The sequence below is a fragment of the Macrotis lagotis genome, chromosome 6 (genome assembly GCF_037893015.1).
Source record: "Macrotis lagotis isolate mMagLag1 chromosome 6, bilby.v1.9.chrom.fasta, whole genome shotgun sequence".
In the NCBI taxonomy this organism is placed as follows: Eukaryota; Metazoa; Chordata; class Mammalia; order Peramelemorphia; family Peramelidae; genus Macrotis; species Macrotis lagotis.
Window position 1 is genome coordinate 227,231,642 of NC_133663.1, and position 26,354 is coordinate 227,257,995.

A 26,354-nucleotide genomic window follows, 5' to 3' on the forward strand; every position below is an offset into this window, starting at 1 on the left:
TTCTTTACACCACTCTCTATTAATTTGTAGAGACAAAATTAAGATGAGGCAACAGGCTTTTCCCCCAAAGCACTGAAATTCAGAGCAAGCTCTGTGCTTCTAACCTGTCACTCAGCATCTAATTATAAAGAATAATTAATTAAAATAGGGAGCTACCAAATCATGCCTACCATGTCAAACAGATGAACCTTCTTTTACCACAGACTTCTAAGGACCATGGAGATTCTTTTGTCCTGGGATCATTTTCACTTTCTTCCCAATAAAACCTTACTACCAGCTTCCCCTCCCCAGTTCACCTCTCCTCTTATATTAAAAAGTTGTTCCAAGGGCTTTGTTAGTAATTATTGCAAGTCAGCCTCTTGTTACTTACATTTTCCCAAGGGCAATAGTTCTTAAAGTATGGTTAGGAGACTCCATGACCTTTTCAGAAGGTCTATGAGATCAAAATAATTTTCATAATAATGAGAAGCTGCGGTGAGGAGGTGGTTCCTCAATAATTTTAAGAGCATAAATATGTCCTGATACCAAAAAGTTTGAGAGCCTCTCTATAGGGTTGAGACAATATGTACACAGATAAGTAGATACAACAGGCATATATATAGATATAGATATATACATATATATGTAATATTGTATAGATGTGTATCTATCTGTATCATCTATAGATCTTGATCTCTTTCTTTAATCAGCTACATTCATGTATCTATGATCTATCAATATTACAATTATTTCAAAATATTCCATATCATTTTGTGAAAATTGCCCAGGCTCTTTGACACAGCACTTCTTGTCAGCAAAATTATTTCTTCTAGAAGACAGTAACGCCTTTAGCTTGCTAATCAGAAGAATTAGATTGTCAGTTTATTTAACCCCTTCACCCAATAGAGAGAACAAAAGGGAGATGTCAAAGTCCTTGAACATTGATGGGTTCCTTTTCCAGGAAAACCTCTTTAATAAACGGGGATCCATTCTACTAAGAGTAATTGGAATGCAATACTCACATTCCCTTTCATAGAAAGAAAACAAACCCTTTTTTCTCATTGATGTCTAAACAGTCACAGCAGCAGCACCTGTTGGTGGTGGCAGTTGTGGTTCTGTCTTTACACCCTTACTTATGGATTGAGAGTCATGATTTCTTGTCACAGCTTAGTCAGATACCACATAACTGGAGAAAAAAGACATATCAGGGATGTTTTTAAGAAACTAAAAACACCAAGAGGCATTGTTCACATGCTGGTCTTTACTTCAAGAATGAACTTAATTTTAAGTTCTTTTTTTAAAATAATTAATTCTTAAGAATCTGGATCTCCAGTGGTTTTCTCTTACCTCAAAGCCTCCATAGTGAAAACAAAGGGTTCATTCAGTCCAACTTAAAGAAATCAGACCACTGAAGTAGAAGAAATGAGCTCAGGAGAAAACAGCAATAAAACAATGTCAAGCTGAGTAGATTTTCTCCTTGCTGTGAGCTTGACTCACACAACCCCCAATGAAAGCTAGATGCCTGCACCTGAGACGAATGGCTCTAGCAGCACCACAGGTCACTGTTCCTTTCTCCCGATCCTGGATGATATCAGCTGCTTGCAAAGTTTCTTTGAGCAAGTCATAAATCAGAATGAAATGGACAGAACAAGAAGATTGTCTAAATGAACTTTTTCATTACACAAGAGATGAATCCATTGGAGACACAGCTCCTCTAACAGTAAATTACCTGACTTTGGGGGTGGTAGTGAGATAACTAAGAATAATGTTATAGATGCTAGCCTAATAAGTGTCTGCATTTTGGAGTCTGCAAATCAGGTGATTGTTAGTATTACTTTGGTTTCAATTAGTGGATCCCTGATCCTCTAACTCACACTCCTCATCTCAGTTCATGTAGGCACAGAATGAATCACACATCATATATGTGAACACTTTTTTTCCCTGACAGAATAAAAGAGAGAAGCCTCATTGAACATGAAAAAAATTGCTTTTATTGAGATTTAAATGGCCAAATTCTAGGGGTAGTTAGTTTAATGGAGTTTGGATTTAGGAGTGCTTTGTAAAGGAGACCCTGACTGGGAAGGGACTTTTCTCTCCTCCTCTCCCTTTCTCCCCAGTCAAGACATCTAGCAACGACTTGCCCAGAGGGAGATACCCCACTCAGCTATTTGTCATTTTGAAAGAGTTTAAAACATAGAGATACAAACAGACATGGATGCAGAAGGTCATCACTTAAGTGATGGGTCCTGTGTCTGCTGAGTTGAATTGAGATGAAAAGAACAAATACAAGGAATTCAGGGACACAATCCACCCATCAGATACTGTCCCTAGAAATTCTTCTGGGAGTACTCTGTGAGAGGGTGGAAAAGGACTTCCAGGTACTCTAGTATCAGGACTTGCCTCTGCTACATGTATATTCTCTTTTCATTTATCATTATACTCTAAGGTTGAGTCTACCCTCCCCATAGATGCTTTAGGTTTTTGAGTTAGTGCATTCCAGGTTTATGGACAGTAATATTTACCTGTTGGATAGTAAATGCCTTTGCTATGCAATAATTAATCTATTGGTTGATTATTAATGAGATACATACTAGTAGGGGCTTGTGAACTACAGAAAGATAGCTCTTTCTTTTTGTTATTTTTATCTTTTGTACCTCAAGGTATAAGTTGCCCTTTGAGGATGCAATCCATCAGTCCAAAAGCAAGTTGGGAGATTAATCCAAGAGAGGTATAATAGTTCTTTGTTGTCCCAAAGGAAAGGAAGAGTGATTCAATGGAAAAAAAATACAAGTTTTGTAATTAAGTTAGCTTTTGCCTACTTTCTTCTAAAACATGAGTCAAATATTTAGTTCCTTTACATTTATAAATGTATGCTCCTATGACCTTATTTCACTATATTCACACAGTCCGTGTTTCCCATTCCTTTGAAATTAAATGAGCAAATCTGAAACTTCCAATTGATCATCATAGGTGGAGGGTACTGAGAAAGCACAAAAGAAATAGTAGGCACAATCCCTCTCTGTGCATGAGATACTTACAGTTATTCAGAGGACACATAAAACATACATATAAAAAAGATTCACCAGAAATTCTCTTCAGCAGGGTAGAATTGTTTCTTTTTCTTCTTTGCTTCATTCCTAGTACCTTCTGAATGATAGGCATTCAACAATGTGTTAAATTGAATTTAATTGAATAATACTACTCCACATATACCCCTATTGAAATTATATACTACCTTATCTCATTGGAGAATGGAGATCACCCAGGGTTCTTTTTTTTTTGTCAGTCACTCAACAAATATATGTTAAGCACCTATTGTATTCTTGTGCTAATTTCTGGGACTATAAAGAAAGCAAAAAGAAAAAGTATTGCTCTCATGAAACTCCCAACTTAATTGGGGAGAGAACATGCAAAAAATATCTATGTACAAACAAGCTTTATATGGGATAAACTGGACTTAATTGACAGAGATAAAACACCAGATTAAAGGGGCAACAGGAAAAGCTTCTAGTGAAAAGTGAGTAAAGCAAGAGATTCAGATTTTGATAATACCTGATAAGTAAAGGTCAGGTGCCACCATTGGTGTATCCAGAAAGCCTAGAAAAAACTATAAAAACTCTGGTATTGGGGAAGAGAAACTTTGAAGAAGAATCCTAGTGTTGTGGGAGGGATTTAGGATCACCAATTAAAAATTGAGAAGATTGAGAGATGAACATTGAAAGTTTCTTTGAATAGTGAGTGAATTCACTTACAGCCCTGGTATTTTGTAACTGCTTAGGATTTATTATATCAGGCTACAAAGTGTATAGATTAAACCTTTTTTCCTAGAAAAAGATAAAGCATTTTGAGGACAGAGTAGACTAGGTGAAGAGAGAGAGAGAGAGAGAGAGAGAGAGAGAGAGCTTAGTCTGGCCACATGCCATGGGGATCCATGACTCTCCAATGGGCATAGGCCAGAAATTCATGTTAGAACGACAAAGAGATATAATCATCCTTGCAAGGCAAAGGTGCAGTCAAGAAGAGCTTCTTAAAAGGGTTCTCAAAGAATATGTTCCGGGAGCATACAGTCTGGCAAGTTGGATCAAAATGAAAAGGCCATGAGTCTGGGCTTGGCAACACAGTGAGAGGACTATTATTCAAAGGTCAGAGTAATTCAGTTTTGGTTCATTGGTTGATGGAATATGGATTTAAGATGAACCAACCACCTATAAGTCATTAAACCATTTGCTAAAGTGTAAGGCATTGCAATCTACATGAGTGGAATGTTAGCTTTATAGATTTTGAGAAGTTCATCTTAAAATACAATTTAGTCTAAGGAGAATTTGTCTTGAATTTCAAAGGGAGTCATTTATTCAATTGGGGGAATTGGAAGGAAAAAAATTATTGCATTCTTTGCACTTAACCTTGCATGAATAGGAATGAATAGGAAGCTGTATCATCTCTTCCTGCTCCTTAGAGACCCTTGACTAAGGGTGGCAGTTGGAAGAAGAAATAACCAAGAAAGCAAAGATTTGAATTTCCACACATATGGATTTGTTTAGAAATGCATGTCAATTGCATAACAAATTGGGATTTAGGCTTTGGCACTGAATCCTGAATACAGGGGGAGACAGATTTTTTATGCATTAAAAACAATCAAATGAGATCAACTAATTAAAAGAGAACAATTAACCAGGGTTCAAAATTAAGTAATCTGATTTTTTTTTTATTGAAGGAAGATTAGAGACTTTCCAAGCTGGGAGGGAGAGAGGCATCTTACTTCCCCCCCCATGTTCCATTATTCAATTAATGGAACATGGGAATAATTAAGTAAATGGTCAGTATGAAGCCCATATTTGAATAAGATATTTGGATTGCTTGAGATGCATAATTGTGAGAAAACTACTTGCAGATTTGACTGTATTTCTGGTCAGCATATATAAATATATATATCTATACATATTATACATATATATATAATATATATATTATATATATATATATATATATATATATATATATATATATATATAGTGCAATCATAATTCTTAGGACCTGAAGGGATCCAGAAGGAAGCAATTACTAAAACAATCTAAGAATTTCAAATATATGCCAAGCTGTAAAGATACCCTTAAGGATTCATTTCTGAGATGTGGAGTCTAAGTGGATAGCTCCCTAGGAAGGGTCACAGATCTGTAGACACCAGATAGTCTTAGATCAGTTATCATCTCTCCTTGTTAATGACTATTAAGCTCCACTTTGCTTCTCCAGCTGAAATTTTAGGATTACAAAACTTCCACTTGATGAGTCGCCAGAGGAAACACCTGCTTGTAGTTTTATCTTTCTTAAATATATTTTTTTGGGGTTCTGGGCATAATTAAAGTGATAGTTTTCCCTAGAACAAAAATAAAGTCCTTTAATCTATAGTGTCTCTAAGTATATACATGTATATCCTATTCTGAAAAGGATAGGATGTCCCTCATTCAAAAGTGATTTCTTCCTTTGAAAAAGCATACTCTATCCACTTGCTCTTCAGGGTGGAAAAAGTTTTGAATAGAAGTGAGATACTGCTTCATCCCTGAGATGAAAGAATGGCTGAGGACCTTGGATACTTTTTTTTTTAGGTTTTTGCAAGGCAAATGGAGTTAAGTGGCTTGCCCAAGACCACACAGCTAGGTAATTATTAAGTGTCTGAGACCGGATTTGAACCCAGGTCCTCCTGACTCCAAGGCAGGTGCTTTATCCACTAGGTCACCTAGCCACCCCTGGACCTTGGATACTTGCAAAGAAGACTAATATTTTAAAGTAATTTTTAAGAAATTTCTGTGCTTATCCTACTCTTATCTTCCAGTCAATAATAAAAGTGGAATCTTTTTTAGTCTTCTTTGTTTCTTTTCTTTCTTTTAGGTAAAAAGAGGAATGGAGGCTTAATCATTTTCTTGATGTTCTCTTCCTTACTCTTCTCTCTCTCTCTCTCTCTCTCTCTCTCTCTCTCTCTCTCTCTCTCTCTCTCTCTCTCGACACAATAGGAAACTAATGGCCTCCTTGCCTTTTAAAGTCTATAGATACACAAAGGAATTGTAAACAAACTTCACCCTTCCTTTCCTTTTTCTTTCTCTCTGATAAGAATTGTATCAATATAGACCCTGATGGAGCTTAGATACCTATCAATTAGTAATCTCTTGTTCACTGTTTTTCTAGATCAAGCATATATGCCTTATCTTTTAGACTTACTGAAAAAAATGCTGACTATGAAATTTAAACAATACTATTTTTATTTTCTAGGAGTTGTTTTTGATAGATTTGCACATTCATCAAAGGAGCTAAAAATTCCCCTTAAATCCTTGTGTTTCACTGTTTCATTACCTACTTGTCCCTCCAGAAAAACTTTTTTAAGTTGGGAAATTCAATATCCAAACATTCGTATGGACGTTTTTAAGATTCTAAGTATACTACTAGCTCATAATAGATTTTGGATGAGTGCTAACTCAATCAACAAGCTTAATTAAGCATTAACTAAATCACAAAAACTGTTTTAGGCTTAGGAAAACAAAGACTGAAAAGAAATACTATAGTCTCTGACCTCAAGGAGTTTACATATCATGAAAACAAAACTCTATACTGGATGATTTTTAGTTCCCTGGAAGATTTTTAAATATATTCCCTACCTCCTGTCAAAGTTGACACCTACTTACTGTTTCTGGCCAGGAGATAATTGCTTTTGCACAGTTACTGACTAGTGATTAGAAAAGTCTATACTCAATAAAATCATATAAACAATTCCTTATCTCTCAGAGACTTATCAATACAATACCAATTTTTGCCCCCAAATTCTTCAGACATTCTATTTTTTTGCACGGAATATATTCTTGTTTGTTAGGAGAAATATGTAAAGTGTTTGTACCAATACTTATCACTTTAAACTTATACACTTTACACTTATATACTTTAAACTGTGTATATTCTTATAAACATTTTCAACATGCAAAGATGTAGGGAATCAACAGTGGTGGCATACAGACATTAATACTGGAGGGAAGATGAAATCAAGAGAAGTCATATGCATAATCAAAATAGGAACTCTGTCTTTGTTTTTCTTTAAAAAAATTTTTTAAAGAGTCACATAGGAAACTCTCTCCTCTTTCCTATATTAAACCCCTTAACTGATACCTCATTTTAGCATGGGTATGATTCTGAGTTCTTCAAATCAAAACAAACATAATACAGGTCCAACCAAACTGGGAAAGTTTTGAGTTTGGGTCTAAGAGTTTGTGTGTCTGTCATCTGCAGACCAACCTGGCTGAGAGTGAATAGATTCTTCATTGGAAGGTGATTTTTTTTTCCAAACATGGTAATTTACAAAGATCATTTATCTACAAAAGCAGTATCAGTCTACATCAATAGGGAGGAGGAATCCTCACTAGTGAAAATACAGGTAACTGAAGAATGAATGTAGCAATAGAAATGATCCACATATTCACAGCCACCTGATTGTGTGATTTCTCCTCAGTAATAACCTCAGCATTCTGGAGACTCCACTACTAACTCTCAAGACCTTCTATCCTTCATGACCTTTCTCTACTTTTATATGTAAAGGTGTTTCTATTACTTTCTAGGATACATTTTGTATCTTATATCCAAAAAATGATAGTTATGTCTCTCCTTGTCTATCTGGGACTAGTACATGTAGTTAAGGTACTAATATTTATGGCAGCTGTCTTTGTGGTGGCAAAAAACTGGAAATGGCAGAAATGCCTATGAATTGAGGAATAGCTAAACAAATTGTGGTATATGATTGTGATGGAATATAATAAATATATTTTTGCTATAAGAAATGATGTGCTCAATGATATTAGATAGGGTATATATTTAAAATTTTCCAGGGAACTAAAAACTGAGCAGTCAATCCTGTATAGTTTTGTTTTGATAGTATGTAAACTCTTTGAGGTCAGGGACTACAGTATTTCATTTCAGTCTTTGTTTTTCTAAGCCTAATAAGAGTAAGACAGCTTAGGCCAATAGTTTCAGGGCAGGAATGAATATATAGAACATTTCAATGAACACTGACATAAAAATTGTCATGGGGACTGAGTCTTTGAATCTCTAGGCAGCCTTTGGAAATCCTGGGGACAAGTCCAAATATAGTCCTCTGATTACTCTGTGACATTAAGAGTTGTAAAGGAAAATAATAATCAAGCTCACTGACTTAGAAGGGGAGTGAAAAGGTAAAGAAAGGAACTTTTATTTAATCAGCAAATAGTACCACATCAAGCCCATTCAGCTCTTTAATACTTTTTCTTTTTCTATTGGATTGATTTATACCACAATTACTCAATGTATTCAAATAAAAGCATTGCTCTAAAAATTACTTCTAAAGTTCCATTATAAGGGAGGGTAGTTTTCAGCTGTATATATCAGGGGTTTTCTGTGGAATGAAGCTCAAGTCTCTTTCTTTCTAAGAGGGTTAAAGGTACTAGAAAAAATCAGATTTATTTTCTCTTGGTGGTAAATTTATTTAAATATCATGTTACTAAAGAACAAAAAGAACAAGAGGGAAAAGAGATTTTTGTCTGACCCCCCCCCCACCATGTAGAGTTAAATTTGTACTCCATCAAGAAAAATTGATTTCCTTAAAATAAATCTGCTATTCTGTTGAGGCAGTGTTCTATGCACCAAATCAATTTTTCTGCCCCAAGCTGCTGTGCCTATTTAACTAACTAAGAAGCTTAATGTAAACAAATATGATTAAAATATAGCTTGAGAGAGCTTTTAAAAAGTGGCTATTTATTGTGTATTATAATGTTTTATCAGAGATTTTCCTGTGGTAATTATGGCTTATTTAGATCCCCCCTTTTTGTTTGTATTCTTTGTCTTGAAGGTGATTAGTGAAGTAGTTTTGTCTTTATCCAATAACTTTGGGATTCCTAACACACAAGTAATTTGTGCTTGTACTAAAATATTCTCTGTGCTAGAATATGGTGTTTTATAGCTCTCTTACCAGGTGACAACATAATGCAGCAAAGAGATGTGTTAGATGCTGACATCCAGAGAATCAAAACAGATGCTGGACATTTGATTTTGAGTATGTTGAACACAAGGAACTATTTTGGTTCTTTTTTTAGTTCTCCTGGTGTTTTATTACAGGGTTTGGTACATCATAAGCATTTAATTAAGGTTTGCTGATTTGACTTTTATGAAGTGGTACTTGGTGATTCCATGGCAGGAGTAGCAATCAACCACTTAAACATTCTTAATTAACCATTTAAAGATGTCTTCTGTAGTATAAGTGAAGGATGTGATAAAATTCCCTATAGTAGAGGAATGGAGCAGTAAAAAGAATGTTAGGAGCATTTGAGCTGATATATTCATGGTATGTTCCACCTATATAGATGTGAATTCCTTGTGGTTCTTTCTAGCATCCTTCTACTTGATAGAAAAACAAAGGTGAGTGCTACTTGTTTTCAGAGCTTTAACTATGACAAGATGTTTGGGAAATTGCTTCAGGACAGAGAATTCTGAGGATACTTGAAGCAAATCATCTTGAAATGCAGTTATTAGGAAAAATTCATTAAAACTAGATTGTGACTTTCTCCCAACAATAACTTCAGTATTCTGGGGTCATTGGTTAGAGCTAGAACCATTTGCAAAGAGTCTAGATAGCCCCAGTCTCCTTAAGGATATCAGAGAACCATTGAGAAATGATAACATTTAACATTCCAAGAATTCAGATAGTAGTGGCCAGAGGTCTATGTCATATATAAATGAAGTTATCACTTATAGTTTGATAGTTCCATTTTTGATACCATGTGACATAGTACAATAGCAAAAAATATATATAAGCACACACAAAAATGGTCATAGAGATTGCACCTTTAAAGTCTATTTTTGTCTTTGTACTCCCAATACCTAACAAAGTATTTGTACAGAGTAGGTACTTAATAAATGTTTGTTGACTGATAGATTGGGTGATTGTATTGTGGGAAGATGCCCTGGGAAAGGGTCTGGAGGGACTCAGGACCTTGGTGAGGGTGAAAGTCCAGGTCTGGGGCGGGATTAAGGAGGCTGATTTTGGAGAAGAGTGGTGAAATACAGAAAGTATTTATCTATTTCTCTATCACAGAATTTCAAATCAGGATATCAGAATCTAGTAAGTAGAGTTACACTTAGGATATCAGAGTGTAAGATGCAACCATGCTTACAGTGTTCCAATGGGAACTCTTTTTCAAAAATTATACTACTTTAGGAAATGACTCTCTATGCATATGGATGTTTCATTGCTTGTTTTTTTTTTTTAAAAAGAGTAGTTCTCATGAAACTATTTGAATCTTCATTCAAAAACTTTATTTTCTTTCTTTCTCAAAGTGTTCCTTTCTGTGAGGGGTATAGGCTCTTTTAAAAGGGAACTTATGTATGAAGAATCCTCTTACTGAGATATTTGACAAAAGTAATAGGTTGTAAAATGTTGCCAGGGCAACTGAGCTAAAAGGCTGTTGGTCAACTGATTAAACTCTGTGTCCAGATTAGCTTAAATATATCACACTGATAATAATAGCTTACACTTCTTATAGAGCTTCTTATAGACTTCCAAAATACTTTCTTTGCCAATTACATGGTGAGGCAGGGAGTGCAAGTATTATTAGTCCTATTTTAAATTAGAGGAAGTGACTTGTCATATGTTACTTACTTAGTAAGCAAGGAATGAAACCTGGATTTGAACAGAGACACAGGTGTCTGATTCTGACTTGGATGTTCTTGATGCTATATTATTGTGAGAAGGGATTCTTTCACTCTTCTTTAAAAGTAGAATGGAAAATTACTTGCTTAACTCTGAGCCTCACACAATATTTATTGAATACCAACTTAAGGCTTTTCTGGATGAATAAATGAAAACCTTTCATTAAGGATTATGTCAGGACTTGTCCTAATCACTGGGGAAAACAAACAGAAGTCAACACCCTCAAAGAGCTTACATTGGAAGAAGAGGAGATGATACATATTTTGTTTGAGGAAGGATTGAGTGAATGTGAGTGGAAAGATCAGACTGTTAATTTCCATAAGGAATGGTTTTGTAGATTTGCTTATACTGGAGGTGTTTGTGTGTGTGTGTGTGTGTGTGTGTGTGTGTGTGTGTGTGTGTGTGTGTGTCTGTATGTCTGTGTCTGTGTCTGTGTCTGTGTGTGTGTGTGTGTGTTTGGTGTGAAGTGCAGAGGGTCTGTGAATCACTGGAGGGAGATCTGAACTTGGCCAACATGAAAGAGCATGGTCAGACCTGGGGCTGGTTAGATCTAGTGAGGAAACAGCACGTCTTTTTTTGTAATCTCTTATAATTTTGTGATTATTTAACTTTCTATCTGCATTCCTTTCCTTTGACTTCAAATATATAATATTCCCCTAGTTATGCTTCCACTTCTTCAATCATTCTTTCTCTGATTTCTTTTCTTTTCCCTAACTAAAGTCATAGTCTTGGTCATTTTGTCTCTATATTTTCTCCCCAATCAAAATCATTCATTTTTTACTGACATCTTAATACACATGTCTCACTTTCATTTCATCTCTACCTTTTGTACTTTCTCCCTTGTTTCTCTAATTTATGAAGTGAGTTTTTAATATCTAAGTCATATATCTTCCAGAACTCATCTTGGTGTTCTCCAATCAGATTCTAGATCCTATGGATAATAGATAGTCCCATAGTATCTCATCAATTCAATGACGAAACCAGCAAGTTTTAAAAATTAGGGCTGATTTATTGTTCATTGTACAGATTTAAGAAAATGATTGAGAAAATGTTGATAATGAAGATTAAACTTAAAAAGTGTCATGCTAACATTTTTTTTAAAAGAACAGATTGTTAAAACTTTTCCAACATATCTTTGCATCAGTCCTGTTCTCCACCCTCATTTTCTGAGTTCAGCTGAACCTGATTTAGACCAATTCCTTGCTAGATTAGATTTGATATTAGAACAAAAGGAGATTTTCATTGGCTGTTCAACTATTATCAATAGGAATTTACTTAGCCATTGATATTGAAAGGTAATCAATAGGATGGGAATAGGGAATAGGGGGGAAAAAAGAGAAGGCATTCTTATAAGGAGAATATCACAATAATCCAGGTGGTTGGTAGTTAGGATGTGGTAGGAACACTATCCTAGGCCCTCCCCTGACACAAGTTAATTTTGAGAACCCCTTGAGTTGATTAAACTTAGTAAAGTTCTCATCACAATCCACTAGGCAAGCAGTGGAAAGCCCCTTCAACTTTTTTGCAGTTGCTTTGTACTTAGGCAATGAAAAATTGATGTCAAGAATTTGAGCCCTTAGTTCCCTTGGCTAATCAAGTCTCAAGGAATGCCTCAATACTTTCTAAGGGAAAAAAAAAAACCTAGTATAACCAGTGCATGGGGAAGATGGGGTAGAATATTTGTGCCTAACATACCCTGACTGACACCCACCTGTAATACTGCAAGTTCATCCTAATAGATCTTTCTTCTTTTTTCCACCACTTCAAAAGCACCCTTCATACTGGTCTTGGGCAATTTTCCCTTATATATAAATTAGTCTTATTATACCTCTGCTCAGAAATCTTCAATTGCTCCCAATTGCTGACCCATCAAAGTTCACACTTTACTAGGCATTTTAAGGTCTTCCATCATCTGTCATTTCCCTCTTTCTAGCCTTATTTCATACTAGAGTTATGCCTTACTTCTTCATATCAGAAGAGCAACTACTTATTCTGTCTCTCATTAAGACAGATCCTGTACTTAATTCATTCTTCTTCTTCACATTTTTGCTTGAATTTAATTAAAAAAAAAACAAATGAACTCTGAGGTCCCACAGTGCCCTAGACAACAACTGTCCATATCATGATCTATTGGGCAAAATTGAAGAGGAGTGTTGACCTATTTTGGTTTATTTACTCAAGTTATTGTAGTTATAAAATTGACTGAAATTGCCTGTACTCTTCCCAGAGAGTCAAGAGATGGATGGTAGGGAGGAAAAGATGAAAAAAGGAAGAAAACTATCAATCTGAATGTTTAGAATCATGATAAAACAGGACTGGGACAGGGAAAACAGTGAAACATTTGAAGTGTGACTTCTGCATCTTGCTGCTCCTTTTGGATCCCAATTATCCCCTTTGCCCTAGGTGCCTTACCATCCTTCCTATGTCAACATAGTCTACGTCTACTTATCTAAATTTAAAGATACCTAGCTTTTAACTTATCCTTTATGGGTACACAGTGTATCAGCAAATTATTTTGATTCAACAATCCTTTCTTTTAAGAGAATCTAATCTTAATTCCAAGAAATATTTATTAGGTATCTATTGTATATAGAACCTTAAATTAAGACTTGGGGAAGATTGCAAAGTTTAGATGACACAAGAGTCCTATCCTCCACCAGATAACAATATTTAAAAAAACACATTTTCACCCTAGTTATGTTGTAAATGAAAAAAACAGAAAGGAAGCATGTGTACACACACACACACACACACACACACACACACACACACACAGTGAAAATAGTATGCTTTGACCTGCATTCAGAGTCCATCACTTCCTTCTCTGGATGTGGAGAGCATTTTTTCTTGTGAGTCCTTTATAATTATCTAGGATAATTATATTGTATTGCTGAGGAGAACTATATCTATCATAGTTGATCCTCACCAGTGTTGCTGTTACTCCGTACAATGTTCTCCTGATTCTACTCATTTTATTCAATATCAGTCCATGTAAATCTTACAGGTTTTTCTGAAATTCTCCTGCCTGCCCATCATTTCTTATATTACAATAATATTCCATTAAATTAATGTACCACATCTTATTTAGTTATTTCCCAATTTATGAGTATCCCTTCACTCTCAATTCTTTGTCACCACAAAAAGAGCTGCTATAAATATTTGTTCAAATAGATCCTTTTCCCTTGTTTTATTGATAATCTCTTTGTGATACAAACCTAGTAGTGATATTGCTGGATCAAAGGGCATGCATAGTTTGCCTTTTGTGTATATTTTCAAATTGTTCTCCAGATAATTGAATCAGTTCACAACTTCACCAACAGTGCATTAGTGTTCCATTTTTTCCCACATCTTCTCCAGCATTTATCATGTTCCTTTTCTATCACATGAGCTGCAGATTATGGTCTAATAAGGAGATAAGACTTGGAGGGAATGGGGAGAAGAGACAAGAAACCAAACTTAGAGGACCTTTCTTCTTTTCCAGAAACAAAGTGGATTTAAAGTGTGAACTTCTGGGTACAATACCTCTATCATTGTCAATCTCAGAAGAGGGACGCCTAAGGCAAGATTTTGAAGTACAGAGGGGAAGGGGGAAAACAAACATAATTATCCAGTGGAGGATATATTCCAGGATAGTAAAAGCTTTCAACAGCCTTCAAGTCACAGAGAGGCAGCAGGTAATGATGGAGAGGTAATAAGATAGGCAGTCATAAATATTTGCTATCCAAAATGAATCATATATTTAAATAAATAGAAATGGCTCTTTAATTATTTTTCAGCTATGTCATATAAAAAATTAGAAATTGTGGGTGCATCTTAGTACACCACTTAAACTGTATAACAAAAGCAAGGCTCTACTTTAGAGTTAAACTATTCTTTAAGGATGGTTTCCAGGAAGCATAATAATGAAGTGATACCCTAGTTTGCATGTTAAAAGAATTTTTTTTAAAAATGATGTCCATTTCGCATTTGTTTGTAACTGTCTGATGACATACTCCAAGAGGAGAAAGACTAACAATCGAGTTCGTAATCTTTTACCTATATATTTTTTTGTGGTAGCATAAAAATAAGCAAAATCTTGCTCTTAGAGAGAGCCTGGAATCTAACAAAAATAGTGGTCATAACTAAAGTACCAAGAAAAACAAAAGAATAGGAAAAGTATGAAGTATATGGGGAGAATTGTGACTGGCTGTAACATTTTTTTTGAGGCATGGCTGGCAAGTTTATTGGATGGGTGTTTCAATGATCTCCAAGGTCAAGACAAGAAGCAGATGACAAAGACAAAATAAATACACCCCAGGGCTCCTCCCAAGGTGGGGCACACCCAAAGGCCAATTCCTTGCTAGATTAGATTTGATATTAGAACAAAAGGAGATTCTCATTGGCTGTTCAACTATTATCAATAGGAATTTACCAACTCCCAGTTTCTCCAGGGAGCTATTGTTAGGAAAAACTGACTGTACTTCCCAGAAGGAAGAGGGTGCTTGGACTCTAAGAGAGAAGACTGTCTAGTCTAAAGGGGAGGGGAGAGGGACCCCAGCAGCCTTTGGGGCTGGTGGGGAAGGGCTTTTCCCCTCCCAGGGCTGCAAGCCATGGAGGGCCCTGCCTATATCCAAGGGATGGCTGTAACTTTTGACTTTCATTTTATAAATGAAGAATCATTTTAAAATTTATATCTGTTGCAGATGATGAGGCAGAAGATGATTATAGAAATCTAGATGTCTCCTCTGTTTCATTTTCTCATATATGTCTATACATATGTTATGCACATACATGCCTATATATATATATATATATGAATATATCTATCACAATGCTTTGGTGAAGTTTAGCAAAGATTCACCATCTTGGGCACCTATCACCATACATAATAATATAAGGTTATGTCTATTAGTGAAGGGAGAAAATGTATGATAAATTATAAAAAAATGGTCTATGTTTGATTTACCATATGATGACTAGAACAGCAGTGATATTGCTATTAAAGGTTTTGATTAGAAAGCACCTGAAAGGACTTCTTGGGCAGTGCCAAGATGGTGGAGAGAATCTAGGAAACTCCCTGAGCTTTTCTCAGTTTTCTTCTGGAACAACATTAAATAAAGCCACTAACCACAAAAAGACAGAGAAAAACAACTTTTCAGTACAAAATATCTTGAAGAGACTTCAGCAAAGGTCACTTGGACAAAAGGGGAAGCAATGGTGAAGTAGGAAACAGGGAAGCCAACAGGAGCCTATAAGTAGGTCGATAAGTAACTGAGGTCCCTGGGTCCAGGTTCAGTAGGCCTGCAGTGAGAGCCCAAGTCCTAGTGCAGAAGGTGTACTGTGAGCCCCAGAACTGCCAGGGCTGATTTGGACTATCTTACCATAGGAAGCAAGCAGCTAGCACCCTAGGCATTATGTGGAAAGCCAGTGACTAGCCCCATGATCCCAGCACAAAATAACCTGAGACTGAACTCCCTGGGCCTCAGGATCAGAGCTCAACTTTTAAAATGAGCAAAAAAACAAAAAAGAGCCCTAAATTTAGAAACTACAGATAAGATGGAAACCTCATCTCAGAAGAGGAAAGCAATGACAACAGGTCTACATTTCCTCAAAGAATATTATGAATTTGTCTCACATCCAAAAAGCCCTGTTGGAAGAGCTTAAAAAAGAATTTAAATATCAAATAAAAGAGAAAGAAGGAAAAATTGGAAAAAGAAATGAGTTATTCAGGAGAATTATGAAAAATTGGTAAAGGAAGCACAAAAATTGACTGAAGAAAACAATACTTTTAAAAGTAGAATTAGACAAATTGTAAAGAAGATACAAAAGTTAACAGAAGAAAACATATCCTTAAAAATTAGAAATAGGCAAGAGAAAACTAATGACTCTATAATACATCAAGAATACATTAAACAGGGGCAGCTAAGTGGCGTAGTAGATAAAGCACTGTCCTTGGAGTCAGGAGTACCTGGGTTCAAATCTGGTCTCAGACACTTAATAATTACCTAGCTGTGTGGCCTTGGGCAAGCCACTTAACCCCATTTGCCTTGCAAAAAAACCTAAAACAAAAAAAGACTAAAAAAGAAAGAATACATTAAACAAAATCCAAAGAATGGAAAAAGAGAAGAAAATGTAAAGAACTACATAGGAAAAATAACCAACCTGGAAAATAAATCCAGGAGATAATTTATGAATTTATGAATTATTGGTATAACTATGCTCAAAATATAATTTGGATAATATAATTTAAAAATTATAAAGGAAAACTGCCCTATTATTCTAGAATATGAAGATAAAATAATCCTTGAAAAAATCCACCAAACAGCTCCTGAAAGATCCCAAATAAAATTTCCAAAATAAAAATTCAAACAGTGTAACCAAATTTCAAAATTATTAGTTAAATCATTCAACTAATACTACAAGCATTCAAAAAGAAACAATTCAAATACCAAGGAGCCACAATCTGACAATGCAGGATTTAGCAGCTTCAACATTAAAGGATTAGAGGGGCTGGAACATAATATTCTGGAGGACAAAGGAGTATAGATTATAACCAAGAATCAACTATCTGGCAAGTTTCAGCATATTAATTAAGCTTTCCAATAAGATCAGGAGTGAAACAATAAAGAGATAACAAATAGTTATCACCATTATTATTAAATAGTATTCTAGAAATCTGAACTTTAGCAATAAGAGAAGAAAAAGAAATTAAAGTAATTAGAATAGGTAATGAGGAAACAAAACTATCACTCTTTGCAGATATGATTTTTAACAAATTCACTAAAAACGTACTTGATACAATTAGCAACTTTAGCAAAGTTGCAGGATATAAAATAAATCCATATAAATCATTAACATTCCTATACATTACCAACAAAGTTCAACATCAAGGGATAGAAAGAGAAATTCCATTTTAAATAACTGTAGACAACATAAAATATTTGGGAGTCTATCTCCTAAGCTTTGCTTAGACAAACCCAGAAATTATATGAGCACAGTTACAAAACACTTTTCACACAAATAATGTCAGATCTAAACAATTTGAAAAATGTCATTGGGGCAGCTAGGTGGTACACTGACCCTGGAGTCAGGTCCTCCTGATTCAAATCCTATGTCAGATACTTAATAATTAGCTAAATGTGTGATATTGGGCAAGTCACTTAACCTCATTGTCTTGCAAAAACCAAAAAAAAATGTCAATTGCTCATAAGTAGGTGGAACTAATATCATAAAAATGAAAATTCTATGGAAATTAAATTACTTATTCATTGTCATAGAAAAGTACCAAAAAAAATTATTTTATAAAGCTAGAAAAAATAGTACCAAAATTCATCTGAAGGAACAAAAGATCAGGATTATAAAGGGAGTTAATAAAAAAAAATGTAAAGGAGTGGAGGCTAGGTGGCGCAGTGGATAGAGCACTGGCCCTGCAGTCAGGAGTACCTGACTTCAAATCCCGCCTCAGACACTTAATAATTACATAGCCTTGGGCAAGCCACTTAACCCCATTTGCCTTGCAAAAACCTAAAAAAAATTCAAAGGAAGGTGGTCTAGTAGTACCAGATCTAAAACTTATAAAGCATCAGTTAATGAAACTGTTTGGTACTGGTTAAGAAATAGAGAAGTGGGAATAAATTATGTACAAAAGTTACAGTAGTAAATAAATATGGTAAGCTACTGTTTGATAAAGCAAAAGACTGCAGCTTCTTGGATAAGAATTCATTATCTGACAAAATAATGCTGGGAAAACTGGAAAATAACGTGGTAGAAATTGGCAAAAAAAACCCCAGCTTTCATCTTATTATAACAAGATAAAGTCCAAATGGGCATATGATTTGGACATCAAGGGTGATACCAAAACCAATTAGAAGAATGAGGAATAGTTTATCTGTTGGATCTATGGAGAAGTAAGGAGTTTATGACCAAATAAAAGATAGAGAACCTTAAAAATATGTATAATGGAGAATTTTGATTACATTAAGTTGAAAAACTTCTTCACAAATCAAACCAAAGCAATTAATAACAGAAAGAATGCAGGAAGTTGGAAAATAATTTTCACAGATAATATTTCTAATAAAGGACTCATTTCTGAAATATATAGAGAGAATTGATTCAAATTTGTAAGAATACAAGTAATTCCTAAATTGATAAATGGTCAAAGGATATTAATAGGCAATTTTTTTTCATTTCAAATTCTAATTTATTGATTTATTACATCTCTCTGGGTCTTTGTAGCTGTGAATTAGAATTCTCTGATTGTAGATTGTTCAGGATTCTTCCCACAACAACTGCATGTGATCTATTTAGGGACATGAGGAAACATTTAAGAAAGAAATCTATACAGAAATGGAATTAGTGGCAAGAAACAGAATGCTAACATTACACTTAGTACAATCACTCCACAGAGTCCAACCAGATGATGTCATATCTCTAACTTGCACACACTTTATAGGCTGAAAAGGTTTTATTGACAGGCTTATTACTGCACATGTTTAAATACACTACAGTAATGATACAAGGTACATGACTGAGTGATTGCAGTAGGGTCAATCTGCCCCAATACTATTATCTTATGAACATCTGTGCTACTAGGGGGTTTTAATATCTCAAAATCTTCTAATTAAAAATTAAATGAAACACCCAAGTTGATTTAAACGAAAAGACAAAGAAAAATTGCAGTAGGGTTGGTAATCAAGTCATTATATCAAAGCCTTTTTAATTCTCTAGAGAACCTGCTGTGGGCCTAATTGTAGCCTTTTTTGGGGTTACTTCTATAGCCCAAGAGCTGCTGGGAAGTCTCTTAGTAGTTGGATGGAATAATTTTAATTTTTACAGCAAGTATACAGAATAACATACATTTTTCAAGGGGTCTTTACTAAATAGAAGTACTCACATTAGTCTTAAATATCTTGACATTTCATCACACCAAAGTTTTATACTTATCTAGATGATTTCTAAATATAGACATACTCTATACCAAGAATGAGGAAACAAAAAAAATTAATCATCAATGACAGCAGAAAATATCTATGCTAGTATGTTGGAATCAGAAAACCTGGATTCAAATTTAGACTTCAACATCTACATGATGTCTTGGGCAAGTTAGTCGACTCAGTATCAACTGCAAAGTGAGTGATTTGGATGAAATGGCCCCTAAAATCTCTCCTAGAATCCTAGAGTGTGTGTGTGTGTGTGTGTGTGTGTGTGTGTGTATTGATATTTCTGGGTACCATTAGTGATAGATAAAGAAAAACATCTCACTACCTAACCTACCCTTATTGAAATAAGCTAGCCCAGCCTTGGATAAAGAAGGAAGGCCTGGCAACTAAAGAGCAGCAAACAGGTAGTTGCTGCTCCCACCCATCAGAAATTTGATGGAATATAGTACTCAGTGTTTTCATGTTGGAGAGAAAAAGGCTTAAAATGAGACATCCCCTCTCCATTTAGCTACTTCAAAAATCAACAGTGCTTCAAGTCCCAGTATAAAGTATCTATTTAAACTCAACAGTTAACACAAAGCCTTCCTTTAAATTCCATTTGTTTTTACAGTAAATAAAATTGTATTTCCCTCCTCCCCATGCATGATCACTGTGTATTAATCTACGTCTTTTAACTGTGAAAAAATAAAGTGTTTCCCCCCCCACCCTCTTCTGTAATTATATTGGTAATATCTGGCATACTGCACTGCATCATAAGGTGATAAAATGTAGACTTGCTAATTCCTGGTCTGCAGTTATTCCTGTAAATTCATGTCTTTTTTCCCTCTAAAATGTTAAGTTAAAGGAATCAATCACCCAATAAAAATAAATATTGCATTAAGATAGAAATTAAAAGTTCTGCAGTATCCCTTTTCTTTAAATGACATTTAAAAAGTGGTTGTACTTAGAGAAAAAGGCAGGGGTTGCTGGCTTGCTTTATTAAACACAACTGTCACCTTACACATGTACACAACTAACACTGTCTAAGTCCATCAAAGGCAGCTAAATCCCGTGCATGAAGGAGAAAGATCAACAACATGAGAATTTATGTATAAAACTCATAAGATGGACTTCAGTATCTTCAGTCTCTTACCTACATGCTACAAAGATTCATTCAAATTAAAGAAAACTCAGAACACACACATTTGAAAGGTAAAAAAAAAATTAGTTTTGATGGGCACAAGTTATGTTTTGATTTGAGATAGCCAACTCTTTTGTTTTCCACAATTTGCTGCACTCCAAAAGGTAGTTAGCTTGATGTTATCTAGCTAATGAAATTCACCCTTTCTTTTGGCATGCCTTGAAACACATTTTGGCACCAGGCTCAGAGAAAAAGCTAAAAACTACCCTACTTTTCAAGACATTCCTTTGTGACAGCAAAGGTTAAATGTGTTATTTTTCCCCCTATAAGAAACTGAAACAAAATTTTGAAAGGGTCAAGTAACAGTAATGCCTGTGCTTTATTTTGTATTAATCTGTAAAGGAATACTGCATTTGAAACCATAAATGACTATATAACTCAATCAAAAGTCACTGGTCAGCATACTGAAAGGCTGCTAACAATCACTCCAATCAGTTCTTCTGGCTACCCTTTTTTACATAAATAATATAGACCAAACATTATAAACATCTCAGCAACCTTCTTTTAACAGAATGGAGAGCCCTCCTAGTTGTGAAAAACAGAATTTCAGGGCTCATATTCTGAAAATGTCTTTTGAGTTATCAAGTTGTCTGATTTATGCAGTTCCTAGTGAAAAAAGTTTTCAATCGAGTTCAATAGGACTGCTATCTTCTTGACCATCTTCTGCATCTTCTTCCTCCCCTGATCCCATAAGACTATTCAAAAGGTTCCCTAATAAGCCTCCATAGGATGATGTCTGCTTGGGTGGTACTCCAAAAAAGAGCTGTCCTATTCTATGGAGATACTCATTGTACATAGGATCTCTCTTGAGTGAAGGCTGATACTGCTCACATAATACTGTAAATACTGTTAGTTTGCCTCCTTCAATAGCCAGCAGCAGAAACCAGATAAAGTTGAGTAAAGGTTGTACAGATGGAGGTCCCTTCTGTATTGAAGGATGTTTCTGTGTATATGTTGTGAATACCACTGAAGCACTGCTTTTATTTTTTAAACAGAGAAACTGTAAGACTGCCTGTACTACAAACATGTCCACCTCACTGCAATATCCTCGAGAGGCAGAATATTCTACTAACATATTTGCACATCCTTCTCCATCAGTGGAGTGCAGAAAATGATACCGAGACTCACAATAATTCTGTTCTTTCCATAGTGTGATAGCCAATAACTGGTGTAGTTTTGGATGACCCAATTTTCCTGATCCACCACTGGACCATTTCAGTGCTCTGGATACAAATGCCACTCTTTCTGAAGAATTTGGATCCATCAAACTAAACACTTTAGCCAAATTTTCCAATAGCTCATCAGTTACTTTCACATCTGATATCTCCAAGGACTCTAAAACCAGCATGGAAAGATCGGCAGCACTGTTTTGTTGACTGTGACTGAAGAACAACAATGCCCCTGAGAACATTCGTTCTCTTGCTTCTATGTGTTTCTCTTGTGACATGTACCTGCAGAGGTCAAGGCCAGGAGGGACTGAAGGGGGTGGGGCGGCCCCTCCAGGGCTTTGGAGGCCCCAGGGGCGCTGCGCTGCCGGGCCAGGGAGGAGCCCCGGAAAGCAATAGGCAATTTTCAAATAAAAAATTAAAATTTTCTTTAGTCATGTGAAAAAATGCTCCAAATCATTATTGATTAAAGAAATGCAAATTAAAGCAACTCTGAGGTCCCACTTCATACTTATCAAATTGACTAAAATGAGAAGAAAAAGGAAAATGATCAATGTTGTAGGGGATGTGGGAAAACTGGAACACTGTTGATGGAGTTGGTGAGTTGGTGAAACTGGAGAACAGATCCAACCGTTCTGGAGAACAATTTGGAACTTTGTCCAAAGGGCTATAAAATTGTGCATACTTTTTGAATTAACAGTACTTCTATTAGGTATGTATCCCAAACAGTTCATAAAAAAGAGGGAAAAGACCCATATGGACAAGTACATTTATAGCAGCTCTTTTTGTAGTGACAAAAATTGGAAATCAAGGAGATACCCATCAATTGGGGAATTGTTGAACAAATTGTGATATATGAATGTGATGGAATTCTATTATTCTGTAAGAAATCAGGAGTTTGAACAAAGTTCAAGGACTATTCCCTTTAATTTAGAATAAAACAGATATCTAATTGTCTGATCTTGTTACCTCTTAGACTTCTCTTCTCTTCTCTAAGGATATGATTTCTCTCTCATCACACCCAATTGGGATCAAGGTACAACATGGAAACAAAGTAAAGACTGACAGATTGCTTTCTGTGGCGGTGGGGGGGAGTAAGATTGGGGGGGAAATTGTAAAACTCAAATAATATTTTTAATAAAAATTAATTTAAAAAAGAAATCATGAGAAGGTGGATTTCAGGAAAAAACCTGGGAAGACTTATATGAACTAATGCTGAGCAGAACCAGGAGTATTTTATGCACATTAACAACAACATTGTGTGATGATTAATTATGATAGTCTTAACTCTTCTCAGTGAACAGACAATTCTAAAAGACTTTTGATGGAAAATGTCAACAGGGCAGAGCCAAAATGTCTGCATTAGGACAGGCTTTCCCAGGAGCTCTCTTCCAAAATGTTCCAAAAACCTTAAAATTATGACTCTAATTAAATTTTGAGAGACAAAATCCACAGAAAGACCCAGGGAGGCAATTCTTCAGCCCAAGGTAACTTGGAAGATTGTGGGGAGGCTCTTCTCCATGGGATACAAGGGGGAGGCAGCATAGTTGGTCAGGAATGAAGGAGCTCCAGATTTCTGGAAAAAGCCCATTGGGCACCCTGATCCCTGGGGACACCAGCTCATGCCAGCAGAAGGGGTTTCCAGACCTGCCTACCCAGGGAAAACCAAACACAACTTGGAAGATCAGCCAAGAAACCTCTGCCAGAGTGAGTGGAACCTAGACCAACATGACCCTCAGTGCAATCATGGCCCTTGACTCAGCCTGGGGCCTGGTAAATGGAAGCAGACTCACAGAGCCTCCTAGCAGGGAGCCACCCTGCAGCTGCTCCCAGAGGGCTCAGCCTATGGAAGGTAAGGGGATTGGAGGGGACTGTTGAGGTCTCTCTTCTGTTCTTGGCACAGGTCACTGGTTCTTTGTCCATATTCATATTCTGGGCCCCATACTACCATAGAGGAGCAGGGACCTTCTTCACAGCTCCAGGGCAGAGGGGAATGCTTGTGGTCATCCACAGACCAGAACATAGGCAGGAGGACAGTCAAAGTCTCTCATAAGACCTTGAAGGAACTGAGGTCCTTGCAGGGGTGTCCCAATAACAACTTAAAACCACAGGAAGCATCTCAAAAGCAGAGTACAGGCTAAGGAAATGAGTAAACAGACCATAGACAATTACTTTGGTCCCATTGAGGATCAAAACACATACTTAGAAGATGACAAAGTCCAAGCTTCTGTATCCAAAGCCTCCAAGAAAAATAAGAATTGTACTCAAGCGATGACAGAACTCAAAACAGATACTGAAAATCAAGTAAGGAGGCTAGAAGAAAAATTAAGAAGAGAAATGAGAGCAATATAGAAAACCATGGAAACCAAGTCAGCAGCTTAGTCAAGGAGATATAAAAAAAAATGCCAAAGAAAACAACATGTTAAAAACCAGTTTAAGTGAAATGGAAAAAGTAGTACAAAAAGTTAATGAGGAGAAGAATACCTTAAAAAAAAGCAGAATTGGCCAGATGGAAAAAGAGATAAGAAAGCTTTCTGAAGAAAACATCTCCTTCAAATTTATAATGGAGCTAAAGGAAGCTGATGACTTTGAGAGGAAACAGGAAACAGTAACACAATACAAAACAATGAAAAAACTAGAAGAAAAATGTGAAATATCTCGATGGAAAAAGAACTGACCTGGAGAACCAATCCAGAAGAGACAATTTAAAAATTATTGGGCTACCTGACAGTCATGATCAGGAAAAGAGCCTTGACATCAATTTTATTTTTTATTTTGAAAAATTTTTTATTTTTTAGGTTTTTTTGCAAGGCAATAGTGTTAAGTGGCTTGCCCAAGGCCACACAGCTAGGTAATTATTAAGTGTCTGAGGCTGGATTTGAACTCAGGTACTCCTGACTCCAGGGCCAGTGCTCTATCCACTGTGCCACCTAACTGCCCTTGACTTCATTTTTAAAGAATTTCTAGGAAACTTCTATCCTAGAAGTAGAGGATAAAATAGAAATTGAGGGAATCTACTAATCTGCTCCTGAAAGAAATCCCCAGCAATAATTCCCAGGAATATTATAGCCAAATTACAGAACTGCCAAGTCAAAGAGAAAATATTACAATCAACCAGAAGCAAACAATTCAAATATTGTGGAGTTACAATCAAGATTACACAGAATTTACCAGCAGCTATATTAAAGGCTTGTAGGAATATAATATTCCAGAAGGCAAAAGAGCTTGAAATGCAACTGAGAATCAACTACAGCAAAACTGAACATCCTCTTCTAAGGGAAAAGATCAATGTTCAATGGAATAGGGGAAGTTTAACATTCCTGTTGAAACAGCCAGAGTTGAACAGAAAGTTTGATCTCCAAGTCCAGGACTCAGGTGAAGCATAGAGAGGGTGGACAGGAAGGGAAATTTAGGAGGGATTTAATGATTTGAACTGTGTGTATTCCTGTGTGAACTTTCTCATTTAACAGAGTAGTTAGAAGAAGCATATTTAGACAAGGCAAAGGAGGGAGCTGAATATGAAGGTATAATATACTGTAAAGGTGGAGTTAATGGTAGAAAAGGGAATGTACTGGGAGAAAGGAAAAGGAGAGGTAGAAAAGGCTAAGATATTTTATGGAAAAGAGTCAAGAAAAAGCTTTTGCAATAGAGTGGAAGGGGGGGAAGGTGAGAGGGAATGAGTGAGCCTTCATTCTCATCAGAAATGGCTCAGAGAGGAAACAACACACACACTTACTAGGGTATAGAAATCCAGAAGAAAAAGGAGAGAAAGGGGTTCAGAGAAAGGGAAAGAAGGAAGGGAGAGAGAGAAATGTAGATGATAGAGGAGAGGGTAGATCATGGGAGAGGTAGTCAGTTACAACACATTTTTTTTTGTTTTTTTTCTGGGCGGTGGGTTTGGGTGACCCACTCAGACCACGTAGTTGAGTGGTTGCTGGGTGTCTGGGGTGGGATGTGGACCTGGGGCCTCGTGGCCCCGGGGGCTGGTGCTCTGTCTGCTGTGCCACTCAGCTGCCCCATAGCACAGAGGGACAGAGTGAAAGGAGAGAGAAAATAGAATAAATGAACGTGAAGAGGAATGGATGGAGGGAGTTATAGTCAGCAATGGCAACTATGGAGAAAAATATGGAAGTGTCTTCTCTGATGGACTTATAATAAAGAATGTGATCCACCCCAGAGACAGAGCTGATGGTATCTGAACACAGACTGAAGCACATTTTTTTTCTCTTTATTCCACTTTGTTTTTCATGAGGTTTTTTTAATTTATTGTGGGGGAGAGGGGGGATTATGTTTACTGGTACAACAAGACTTTTAGTAATCTTAATAAAAATGTAAATTTGAAGATAAAAAAGAAAACATTAAGCACATCCAGAGAAAAATCTATAGTGAATGGAGAC

At 36.0% G+C, this 26,354-nt stretch overlaps 2 protein-coding genes across 4 annotated transcripts in view; both read right to left on the bottom strand.

Moving 5' to 3' along the window:
* The window catches only part of GLRA2 (glycine receptor alpha 2), a 272,444-nt gene that overhangs the window by 77,815 nt on the left and 168,275 nt on the right, over positions 1–26,354 (bottom strand). The gene's annotated exons all lie outside the window — the stretch shown is intronic.
* Positions 21,112–22,282, bottom strand: LOC141492053 (Golgi to ER traffic protein 4 homolog). Its single transcript, XM_074192702.1, has one exon. It carries the CDS (start codon positions 22,236–22,238, stop codon positions 21,414–21,416), a length of 825 nt encoding a protein of 274 aa, XP_074048803.1. The 5' UTR covers positions 22,239–22,282; the 3' UTR covers positions 21,112–21,413.